Source organism: Mustela putorius, unplaced genomic scaffold, assembly GCF_011764305.1.
Source record: "Mustela putorius furo isolate JIRA1106 unplaced genomic scaffold, ASM1176430v1.1 tig00537227_pilon_pilon_pilon, whole genome shotgun sequence".
Lineage (NCBI taxonomy): Eukaryota > Metazoa > Chordata > Mammalia > Carnivora > Mustelidae > Mustela > Mustela putorius.
Genome location: NW_025422368.1, coordinates 37,551,096 through 37,562,940, shown reverse-complemented (window position 1 = coordinate 37,562,940; position 11,845 = coordinate 37,551,096). Strand labels below are relative to the sequence as shown.

The following is an 11,845-nucleotide window of genomic DNA, read 5'->3' as shown; positions in this document are numbered from 1 at the left end:
TAAGAAATGCAATTTAAACCACAGTAATATAGCACCAATTACAAGACTGACCATACCAAGTGTTAGCAAGGGTAGGTGGAATTGGAACATTCATACATTGCTGGTATGATTACCAAATGGTACAACTTTGGTAAATAGCTTGGCAGTGTCTCAAACAGCTGAACATACATCTACTGAGTCATCCTGACATTAAACCCCTAAGCATTTACCCAAGAGAAGAGAAATTCTATGTACAAACGAAGACTTGTACAAAAATGTTTATGGCACCTTTATTTGCAATAGACAAATACTGAAAACAACTCAAATGGATATCAACAGGTCATTTATCAATAGATTGGGGTATAATCATACAAGGGAGTAATACTCAACATTTAAAAAGAATGAAAAATTGATGCAAGCAACAAGAGGAATGAATCCCAAAATGGTTATGCTAAGTGAAAGGAACTAGACCAAAAATAAACAAAAAGGCATGCTGTTTGACTCCATTCATATAAAATGCTACAAAACACAATCTGAAAGGTAGCTGGTGGTTGTCAGAGGAGAAGGCATTGGGGAAGGGGATGATAAAAGCAGGAGGGATGATGGGAAATATTCACTATCTTAATTGTGGCAATGATTTCAAGGGAACATGTTCATATATACGAAGATTATTGTGTAATTCAAATATGTTCAGTTTGTTATATGCCTATTAATCATCAATAAATGTGCTGAGAAAAGAAAATATCTCTTGTCTTCCTAGGAATGATAAAACTTTTTGTTTTTTTTTTTATAAAGTTGGTGCTGGATTATGTACAGTAAAATGGAAAGGCTTTCTTTAAAAAGTAAACCTGTGAAGGAAGGTAGCAAGGCAATAAAAACACTGAAAATAGAAGGAATACTTCTGATTCCACCTGCTTCTCTTCAGCTATATTTTCATACCTGGCTCAGTTTGTTTTTTAGTTGAGTATCTTCCTATTTTTGTCCTGTGTGTTTCTGCAGTAACACAACAGAGTTGAGAAGAGCCCATTTACAAATGGTGTGTAGTTAAGGAAAAAAATAAATCTATTATTTTTACCTCAGGCCCCATGTTTCTAACAAAACTGTTCTGAAGGATTAAAGAGATTAAGCTGTCCTTTGATAAAAGATGAAAAAATAATTACAGATTTTGAAACCAACAATGAATTGTGATTAATTCGCTGGAAAGATCATTCACTTTGTAATTACCTCCTGGGACATCACAAATGCCCCCAAAAATGTGATGATGTGGGGGAGGGGGTGTTGTGTGCGCATGTGTGTATTTAGTGGAATCCAGAGATCACAATTTAAAAGACCAACAAGTGGTAGATTTTAACATTGAGAACCCAAGTTTCTGGATTCCAGCATGGCCTTTTCCCCTTTTCTGTTTCTTCTTGGGCTGTGTTCGCATGCATTTTTCCATGCATCCACCAGTTGGGCAAGTTCTCCATGTTCCATCTTCTATGTGGTTCAAGAGGGTGAGGGGAAGATGGTACTGAGGTAGAGGATTGAAGAGGAGTAAGACTTTAAAATAAAAAAAAAAAGGGAAGGCAGGGAGACTTGGGACAAGCTAGGTGAAAAACACAGAAAGAGAGAAAGATGGAATTAAAATTTCTGATATCAAAGTGCTAGGCAGCCAAAAGCCCAGTCTCTGCTAGGGCGTTCTGCCGTCAGCTAATAACAAGCAGTTCTCAGGCCTCTCATAGTTTGCACCTCATGAATGAAGGACAACTTAAATTCCAGAAGAGAATTCGTCTTCTCTTCTTCTTCCAGAGTCTTTGAATTCACTGTGGTCTCAATAGATTCGCCTTCTTCTGACATATACTGAATGCCGTTAAAATGCAGTTGTCCGCAAAAACAGCTCCTCTTTGTAGATAGGCACAACTGCCTGCAGGATAGATCTGGGAAACAGGACCCTGGAGTCTGAACCTGCAGATGGAGAAGGGGTGGTGGGGGAAAAGGTAGATTTACTGCCACCTTTTGTCAGAAATTTAGCCTTATCTTAAAGCTTCAGATCAGTAATGAATGTGGGAAGATAAACTGGAGAGAAGGTCTGAACGGCTAAACGGGCAAGTCCTTGTCTGACAGAGGTGGAGAAGGAGATGTTCCTGAATTTCCCCCAAGCTTCTCCCTGACCAGAAGAGGACATTATGTGGAATGTGGAAGCAGCGTCACTAACACGTTCAGCAAAAAATAGAAACTTACAAGTGGGGCGTCAAAGGAGAGCCGTCCTCCCAGAGCCATGAGCTGCTGGGTTTCCTCAGAGACAAGCCCATCCAGAACGGAAAATTGGAATGGGCACTTGCTTGCCGGATGAATTCCTGTGGGGAGGAATGTTTATCTAAAGTGATGATTAAGTCAGTGTGGTCTTTTTAGATTAGATTCACAAAATCAAAGAACCAAAAGAGATCTTCGACATTCTTTCCATGGTTTTATAGAACTATTTACTGAAGCCTAGAGATACTATGTGGCCTCTCTATCGGAGGTCATGCAGTCATTCACCAGATGAGGCTAGAAAATAAGTAATTTGATTCTCAAACATGTGCTCCTCTGCCAAGGGCGTAAACCCGATTTATTTCCCTATAATGCACTACTTCAGCCCAACATACCACCATAAAAACTCACCAAATCATCTGTGCTATTAATTTTCAGCATCTGGGCATCCAAAGACAAGCAGTTCTCCTGGCTTTTTTCCCAATTAAATGGGCCAGAGGAAAATCGGTAACAGTTTTCTTCATGCCAGAGCCAGTCTTGGGGACAAGGACCTAGGAAGTGTAGCATATCTGATCAGTGAGTGATGTCTGAGTAAAAATATTTCTACAATTCTTAAATCAATTTTCCCCTCAGGACTTTCACATGCAAATCATCTCTTCTTAATTAGAATTATGGGGGGGCCTGGGTGGCTCAGTCCTTAAGCATCTGCCTTTGGCTCAGGTCATGATCCTAGGATCATGGAATTGAGCCCGGCATTGGGCTTCCTGCTTCGCGGGAAACCTGCTTCTCCCTCTTCCACTACCCCTGCTTGTTCTCCTTTTCTCTCTGTGTCTCTCTCTGTCAAATAAATTAATAAAATCTTTAAAAAAAATTAGAATTATGTCCAGTCTTCAAAGACCCTCAGTAGATCCATAGTCTTTATTTCTCTTAAAGTATTCTGATTTAAGTAAATTAAATGAAAAATAAGGCCATTCCAAAGCAAAATTTGAGCTGAGATGTAACTATAGAATGTGACCTATTTTTTATAATTATGTTTGGAAGAATGTAAGTAAGAGCTCAGGAAATGGATCCATTAATAGTTACACTGCTATTAAGAAGATGTGGCGCCTGGGTGGCTCAGGTCATGGTCCCAGGGTCCTGGGATCAAGCCCCACATCTGGCTCTCTGCTCAGCGGGGAGCCTGCTTCCCTTCCTCGCTCTCTCTCTGCCTGCCTCTCTGCCTACTTGTGATCTCTGTCAAATAAATAAATAAAAATATTAAAAACAAAAAGAAGATATGCTCTGGGTACTGAGGTGACTCACTCAGTGAAGCATGCAACTCTTAGTCTTGGTGTGGAAGCGCATACTGGGTGTAGAAGTTAATTAGAAATAAAATCCAGGGTGCCTGGATGGCTCAGTAGGTTAAGTGACCAACTCTTGATTTTGGCTCAGGTCATGATCTCAGGGTGGTGGGATAGTGCCTCTTGGGCTCTGTGCTCAACACAGTCTGCTTCTGGATTCTCTTTCCCTCTTCCCTTCTCCCCCTCACAAAGTGTATACACTTTCTCTCTTTAAAATAAAAAAAGAAAGAAAGAAAGAAAATCTTTTTAAAAAGATACATTTATGCATTTTAATACTTCAGGTTTTCAAATAATGAATTTATGCTTCAATGTTGTGTTTCCTGTTCCTAGGCATGTGTTGTCCAATACATAGCATATGTGGTATTCAAACTACCTATGTTTCTTTTAATTAAAAAAAAAAAAAAAAACTTGTTTTAAGTAAACTCTACACCCAAGTCCCCAAGGTGGGGCTCAAACTCATGTCCCCAAGATTAAGAATCGCATCCTTTATAGACTGAACCAGCCTGGTGTCCTTTTTCAATTTTTTTTTTTTTTTTTTAAGGAACATAGTATCACTATGTTGGCAGTACTTTTCACACATTAACACATTTAATCCTCATAACAACAGGATGAAATAAACTCTATTCATTTTCTTGATTTGGCAGATAAAGGGGACCATGAACCTTGGCAGGCTTGCTCTCTTTTCCACGTGTTTAATCACGACAGGCACTGCCTCTCAAACTTCCGAGTTTGAATCAATTGAGGAAATATCTTTTGGGGCCCTTCAAGATGTTTTGATACAGAATCTAGGGGTAAACCTGGAAACCGCCATTTTTAAAAAGCTGCCATAGTGATAATGTTGTCCACCAAAGACTGACAACCACCACTAATTTCCGTCCTGAACATAAAGTCCCTAACTGAAGACTCTACGCCTTTCTAGCTAGACAACCTTCTGCAAAACACTTGTTCAGTAACTTTTCAGAATCTCTCTCTCTCTTCATATCTACACTGTGGACCACAGACTTGTTAGTAAGAAAGATAAAACTTGTCTCAAACTTAAGGCAACCAGTCTTTTTTTTTCCCATGTGGTATTTTGTTATTAATATTTTTGAGAAACTTCTCAAAGCTGCTTGATGAAAAGCAGTACTTTATCTGCTATCTCTACTAATTGGCCTTTATCTGACACTGTCAAGGAATGGAACATGTTACCTATGACATCTACCAGTGAAAAACATATTACTTAATATTTTTGATTGGCTGCCAATGCCTGGAATCTCTGGGAGATGGTTCTGGATGGTCCTGATGTAGATGTGATCTCATAAAATTGATAAAAAAATAATTAAAAAAAAAACCTGTCTAACAGCCCCATCGAGGGAATAAATAATTGGTTGGTATGTAGCTATGTCTGTTTATATAAAGATTCCTATTTTTGCTAGGTTAGTCTCCTTTCTTTATACCTTCTTAGAGACACTACATTCTTTGGTTTCCTCAATAGCTCTCTCCTTAATAAAGATGTTAAATAAAGGTTTGATACTTGCTAAAGATCAGTTTGTCTAAAAATCTCTGCTTATTTTGGAAATTGAAATAACCCCATAAATAGTGAAGGGATTTATTAACTCCAAAACTTTATTTAAACAAGAAAAACTACTTATCATTATTATCACCACTTAACTTCTCTGGCTATCAATTTTTTTCCTCTGTAAAATAAAGACCTGGGGTATTTGTGAACTGTTACTATATAATCCGTTTTCAAAGAAATTGCATAGTTGAGATCAAGTGAGATGTGCAAGCAAGAAATTGGAGAAATCTCTGCTTATTAGTGGCAATTAGTTACTAATGCTGAGAATAGGGTACTCATTAATACACTGCCAAGAAAACAATGCATCTTTGAGAATAATTCCATCTCATATCCCTTAAATCTCCCTGTGATGAAAAAACATATACCTGATTTAATCACATGTTGTCCAAGACTAAATGACACAGATAACACTGTAATAACATCAAAGTTCACATCATCATCCCCTTCCTATAGATGCTAGTATTTCTACCTGCCTTCTAGATTCCAAGATTAACTTAATTCTTATATAAACTGACTTCCTGGGCTCTTTAAATTTTTTTCTTACCTAAAGTATCTACCCAACACTTCCAAGTCAGTCTACCTCCATTCATTTTATTTAAGTTGATTGTTGTATACTTTAAGAAATAGGGCTACAGAATAAAATTAATGTAGACCTTCCCAGAGACAAAGGAGACCCCATAGGGAAAGAAATCAATGATTAAGATATATTGGAAGAGAAAGAAATAAGAACTGATGGCGAAGGGTAAGGGCAGGAGAATTCTTCCAGAAAAATCTCAAATCTAGATTTTAAAAATAAAGAAGAGGTTCTTATGAGAAAAGAAAATTTAAATATGCCAAAAAACTGCACTTAATTAAATCAGGTATCTCAAGAATTTAGCAGAGGGAAGGGTGGGAATGATAAAAATAGAGAACTTCTGGTGTCATACATTATGAATATATGTCGATATGTCAGTTTTGTGCCTAGAGACATTTTCAAAACACAGTTAAGTTAAACAGAGCAGTTTCCACTACTTCTTTTCACCTCTTCACCCCCGTACCTGAAAAGTTTGCTGCTTTCCTCAGAGCCTCTTGGAGATTAAGGTTCTGCTGATGAAGTTCCATCTGTTTTTTGGAATTTTCATCCAGCTTCTGGGTAAGGGTTTCTATCTTTTTTTTGAGTTCCCTCTCTGACTCCTGGGAAGCTTTTTCTGTCTGGTGCTGTGCTAAGATCTGTCCCTCCAGGATAATTTCCTGGTTAGTGAGGTTTGCTTGCTGTTGCTTTAGGAGATCAGACACCTGTAAAACTAATTCACAACTGAAATAAGAACTCCATTGCCAATCCTGAATAAAAATCCCTCCACTGGATTTTGAGGAAATCGAAGAATCAAATAAAATAATCCATTTTGACAATGATAATCTGCTGGAAAATTACTCAAAAATTATGGATTTAAAAGTTATTTGATATTCCTGTACTATATATATTTTTTTAATGTCAGGAACTGTCACAGACACATTTGATTAAAACAACAACAATAACAATACTTGTTAACAATATTGTTAACAAGTATTGTTAACAATACTTGTTAACAATAACAATACTTGTTACTGATGGCTCCAGACAAGTTTAAAAGCAATCATAAAATAAAGGTATATCAATGGCATAAATAAAATGCAGACAATCTGAAATAGATGCCAACAGATTCAGTGATTATTAATAGTTGTCATCAATGACTTACTCTATTTGTGTCTTTATTCCTCTGCTACCTCTCTACAACTCCAGACTTCCTAATTTTATTTAAAAACTGTGACACCCCTTTTTTTGAGACACCCTCCCACAGAATTATTTTAAGTTGCTATGTCATAACAATTTCAATAATTTTTTGTTTCTTTTTTTTTTCCCCACAGTACATTTTAGGAAGAGTGGGGATGAAATGAAGTTTGTGAAACCCAGCAGGCAACTAATATTAAGGGTCAAATGTCTCAGTTCTAGAAGTTTGATGGTTGAGTACAAAACAGACCCCTTGGCTTGAAGGCTGGATCTGAGACTGTTTTAAAGTGATTCTTCTCATGGGAAGACTCGTCCAGTCACCACCACTGAGTCAAATGCACTTCTCCTAGTTGTTAAGTTCAATCTGTTACCAGATTGAAAAAATAAATGGTTGGTGACTTTAGCCAACAACTGAGAATCAAATAGCACTTCAAAGGCCTTAATCATCTAGATTCTAGAGGGACAAAAGAACTCAGATCTACATCCTGAATACAAAGGCAGATTATATGGATGATCAATATCATTTTCATTCCTTCTTGGCCACTCTCCTTCTTCTTATCGCTTCTTTTCCTCTCAACATCCTCTTTTCTAAGCAGCCATATTGTAAATTTGAATTATAGTTATCTTAAATGTCTCATTTATTGATATGGTATTTCTGATTCTTAAATTTAAATTGGTATTTAATAATCTCTATTAAAATTCAATGTAGGGGCGCTGGGTGGCTCAATAGGTTAAGTAACTGACTCTTGATTTCAGCTCAGTCCTGATCTCAGGGTGGTCAGATCAAGGCCTAATGTCAGGCTCTGTGCTCAACACAGAGTTGGCTTGAGATCCTCCCTCTCCTTCGCCCTCTGCTCCTCCCCCCATGGGTGCTCTCTCTCTTAACAACAACAACAAGAACAAAAACAACTTCAATGTGAATTATGTAACATTTCTTTTCCTTTTGGGTCTCTCAGGGGATCTTGTGGCTTAGGAGTTTCAAATCATTTTCTTTTTCATCATTCTAGGATTTAAACAGACTTTTTCCATTAAGTTATAACAACAAAACAGAACAAAACCTACCATTAATAATCTTAAGTCTGTGTCCCAGTCAATTTGAGGGACAAGCACAATGTACATATTCATGTTCCCACTCATTCTAAAAAGTTTGTCTAAAATGTAACTGAATCAATTTTGTTTATAGTTATTATGAAACCAATTAATAAACCATGTTTGTAAGTTCTCACTCCCCCCCACCTCCAGTACTTACATTGCATTGTCAGTATTATAAGGGTTACCAGTAATCCCAAGCAAAGGATCCCCAAGGTCACAGCAGTAGGGCACCACCACCGAGAAGAAAGAAAATGAAGACCTATAGTGACAGAGGATAGAATCATAAAGACATAAAAGATGGAAGCAAGTCATCAAACAATTCTTTGGAAACTATACCTTGTACTTTGCATTTCTTACATTAGAAGTCCTCCCAATGGCTCTGCATATAATTCATTGTCCATATTTACAGATGAAAAATACAGACAGAATTTAAGTGATTTGCTCTTGGTCATGCAACTGACACAATTTAAGAACCAGAATTCAGTACCAGATATGTGATGTTAAGTATCTGATTCTCAAGCTTATACTTTATCTATTTCCACCATAATGACTCTCTAAGAAACTCTCAGTCCGGCTTGGCTGGATCAACTTCATCCAAAGAACAGACAGCCTGGTGCTTTTAATATAGACCATGTCAATGCACACACACACACACACACACACACACACATGTCCCTCATACACAGTGTATTTTATAAGCAGTATGCCATAGAAGAATGTCAGACACCAAGAAAACAAGCTTTAGTTAGCTAATCAACAGATCACATCAAAGAATTTAATTTTGTGCTTTCAGATTTTATTCCACTAAAGTTACATCTTAGAATTGAGGTTATTGACTGAAGAAAAATAGGGATTAAACTTCAATATTCATTTGACTCATATTAATGTCATGTCCCATACTTAACACCAGCTATGGCTCTTGTTGTTATAAAGGTTCACCATTATTATAGAAACAATAAGTCCTATAGCTCACAGCTCCACCACTACAAAATCACAGATATTTTTATTCAATAGGAAAATATTTTGTTGGGGTCAATTCCACATTAAAACATGTTAAACTCCTAGGGCCTGCCTGGGCCTACTTAGCCATAGTGACTCCATGTTGTCTAGGTAGACATTTTGTTGTTTAATAAATGCCTCAACAGTTATTGATATCAGTTCCAGGTAACTGTTGCTAAAACACACACCTAAAACAAGGCCATTTTTTTTTATATTGGTTCCAGGTAACTATTACTAAAACACATACCTAAAACAAGGCCATTTTATTGTTTAAAAAACGCCTCAAAGGTTACTAGTATCAGTTCCAGGTAACCGTTACTAAAACACACAGGTAGGAGACATCCAATCAGCCAAAGCCACATATATAGATTGTGCCCTATAAAAACTAGTCTGTAAGACCAAGGGGCATCGCTCTCTTCGGAGGCGGCCCTGGCCGGTCAGTCTGACTTCTAATGCTTGGCATAGAATAAAGCTTTACATAACTTTTACTTTGTCTCAGCCTCATTTCCCTATCGGTCAGTCTAACTTCTAACGCTTGGCATAGAATAAGGCTTTGCGTAACTTTGTCTCAGTCTCGTTCCTTTGATAACAAACCCAAAAATTTCATATAATCTATGTGAACTCCTCACCCTGTACAATACACAAATAGAGTACTGGTAGTGTTATCCTCTAAATGCAGATAAGGAAACTCCAAAGTCTCAGGGAATTGTATAAGATGACACAGATGTTAATATCCAAACACAGGTATTTAATCCAACTTTGATCGCTACATAGCTTGGAACGTTACATCACAAACTTTCAAATGTGTAATCACAAATCACAAATGTGTAATGATCTTAATCAATGATCTTAATCAATCAATGGTCAAATATATTCACTGAGTCAAAGGCCTTTCTGTTAGACTCTAGAAAGGAGACAGACAAAATAGAAATTTTAACAGGAAGAAACACAGTTCATTCACTGATTTAAAAGTCATTAAGCTTCTGGAGTGTATGTAGCAAGCTGGCAGAAAAGTAGAGGATAATTGTGTCTCTTGCTTAGAATTCTGGCTTGGGGGTAGGTATTTGTGTAAATCTGTCAACCAATATTTCCTTCTGGTCAATATTCATTCTATACTATAAGTGTATGCCTACCACTCCTGAGTAAAGAAACTCTCCTGAATTTTTAGAAGCAAATCACAACATCCACACCTGTGCAGGAAAGGTGCAACCCCCATTTTCTAAGGAGACCCTTTGTCTCATTTCTTCCATAGGTAGAGACCATTAATCCAACATGTTCCCATTAGTGATTTTCTGATCAGAAAGCAATTGGATTATTTTCTGTAGGTGACTGATCTAATCAGGTTCTGAGAGATTTAGCTTCATAATTGTCGTGAAATTCGGGCACTCAATATTTAAAACATGAAGAATGAATGAATGAACGAACAAATGACTCCTGTTAACTTGGATGTCTGCCTGTAAATGCTGATTCAGAGAAATAATGCACGTAAAGTGAATAGCATAGAACCTAACCTAAGGTAATGTTTAATAAAAGCTATCTGAATCTATACATCATCATTCATACCAAGTTAGTTCATTCATAGAATCATCATCATTGTCGTCATCATCATCATCGTCATCATCATTGTCGTCATCATCATCACCATTATATCTGAATTGTTTTTCTTTTAAGTAAATGTTATTAATTCTATAATATTTTTCCATCCTTGGGCGTTTCAACTTTCTAATCCTATATTCAGTTAATTTACATTTTTGGGCTAATCTTAGAATTCTGTTGCTGTGCTCATTCACCCACCCCTAGTACCTTTAGCTTTCTTTCCATTTGGCTCCTGGTCAGGTTGATCATCCATAGTTTTGTTCTTGAAGTCATCAAAAGTCATTTCTGAATTCATTCCAAGAAGGAGAGAGTGAAGCAGTCAAGGACTTCTGCAAAGTAAAAATTTGTGAGCTCCTGCTGGAGTGTTTAAATAGCTACTGCTATCTAATAGAAGAATGACTCAATCACGGGTAGGAGGAAGGAGAGGTTTTGCTTCATACTGGGAAGTTGGCTGACGCAAATTCTTGGGTTATGCCTGAGGCAGGTGGGGAAAGTGGTGATTCTGCTAGTATTTCAGGATGTTTCATTAGGTAATTTATGAAAGGGAAAACTGTATTTTCTGTGAGCATTAGAGGAGAGGCATTTGTATTCACTCTTCAGATAGGGAAACTGAAACTCAAAAGAGTAAGTCACATTAAATTTGTGAAGGACTATGCATTTAAACCAGATTACTTAATTCCATTGTCCATATTTGTTTACTGCATTGTAGCAGACCCTCTATACTGTGGCTTTTGTGAGCCTCACATTTTCCTTTTTAATTTTGACTGTTTAAATCATCAATAGATTAGAAATTTTGGAGTTAATCACATATGAATCATCTCCAGCCATGGTGATGTGGGTAATTTTAGAAGTTAATTAGGAGTGCTGTTTCATATAGTAGCAGTATAAGATAGCAGGAGTATAACAAAGCAGCAGAAATTTGAAGCCAGATGGAGCTGGCTTTGAATCTTTCCTTTCCTAGTAACTTAGTCTATAATCTTGGAGAATTACTTAATACTCTTAACTTATGTCTTTGTCCATAAATTGGGACACTGGAATTTCCACTGGATAATGTTGATAATGTTGCTATCAGGATTCATATGAAATAGTGCATGAAAATGCTAAATACTATACTTCAAACATAAGAACTCAATAAATGATAGCTATTAATATTAGTAGTAGTAATACTTAGCATAATTGAATTGCCCATCAAAGGATACATTTTACACATAAATAACCGGAGTCTCAAAGACTCTTCAGCAAGCTCCCCATAAGGCTGCCTATATGAATTCATTGATAGAATTCTCACCTATTTTCCCTCCATAA

General features: G+C 36.9%; 1 protein-coding gene across 1 annotated transcript; it reads right to left on the bottom strand.

Annotated features, from left to right (window-relative positions):
- Nucleotides 1-253: 253 nt before the first annotated feature.
- On the bottom strand, nt 254-10,904 carry OLR1 (oxidized low density lipoprotein receptor 1). Its single transcript, XM_004779741.3, has 6 exons — nt 10,748-10,904; nt 8,103-8,204; nt 6,144-6,389; nt 2,620-2,759; nt 2,200-2,315; nt 254-1,923 (listed from the first exon to the last, which is right to left on the bottom strand). Exons 1-6 carry the CDS (start codon nt 10,833-10,835, stop codon nt 1,779-1,781), a joined length of 837 nt encoding a protein of 278 aa, XP_004779798.1. The 5' UTR covers nt 10,836-10,904; the 3' UTR covers nt 254-1,778.
- Between the last annotated feature and the right edge of the window lie 941 nt (nt 10,905-11,845).

Coding starts and splice junctions, on each gene's coding strand:
- OLR1 (XM_004779741.3), bottom strand. CDS start 10,835: ATGAATTCAGAAATGACTTTTGATGACTTCAAGAACAAAACTATGGAT. Junction 2,760..6,143: donor GAAAGCAGCAAACTTTTCAG/GTACGGGGGTGA, acceptor TACACTTCCTAG/GTCCTTGTCCCCAAGACTGG. Junction 1,924..2,199: donor TCTCCTTTGACGCCCCACTT/GTAAGTTTCTAT, acceptor CTCCATCTGCAG/GTTCAGACTCCAGGGTCCTG.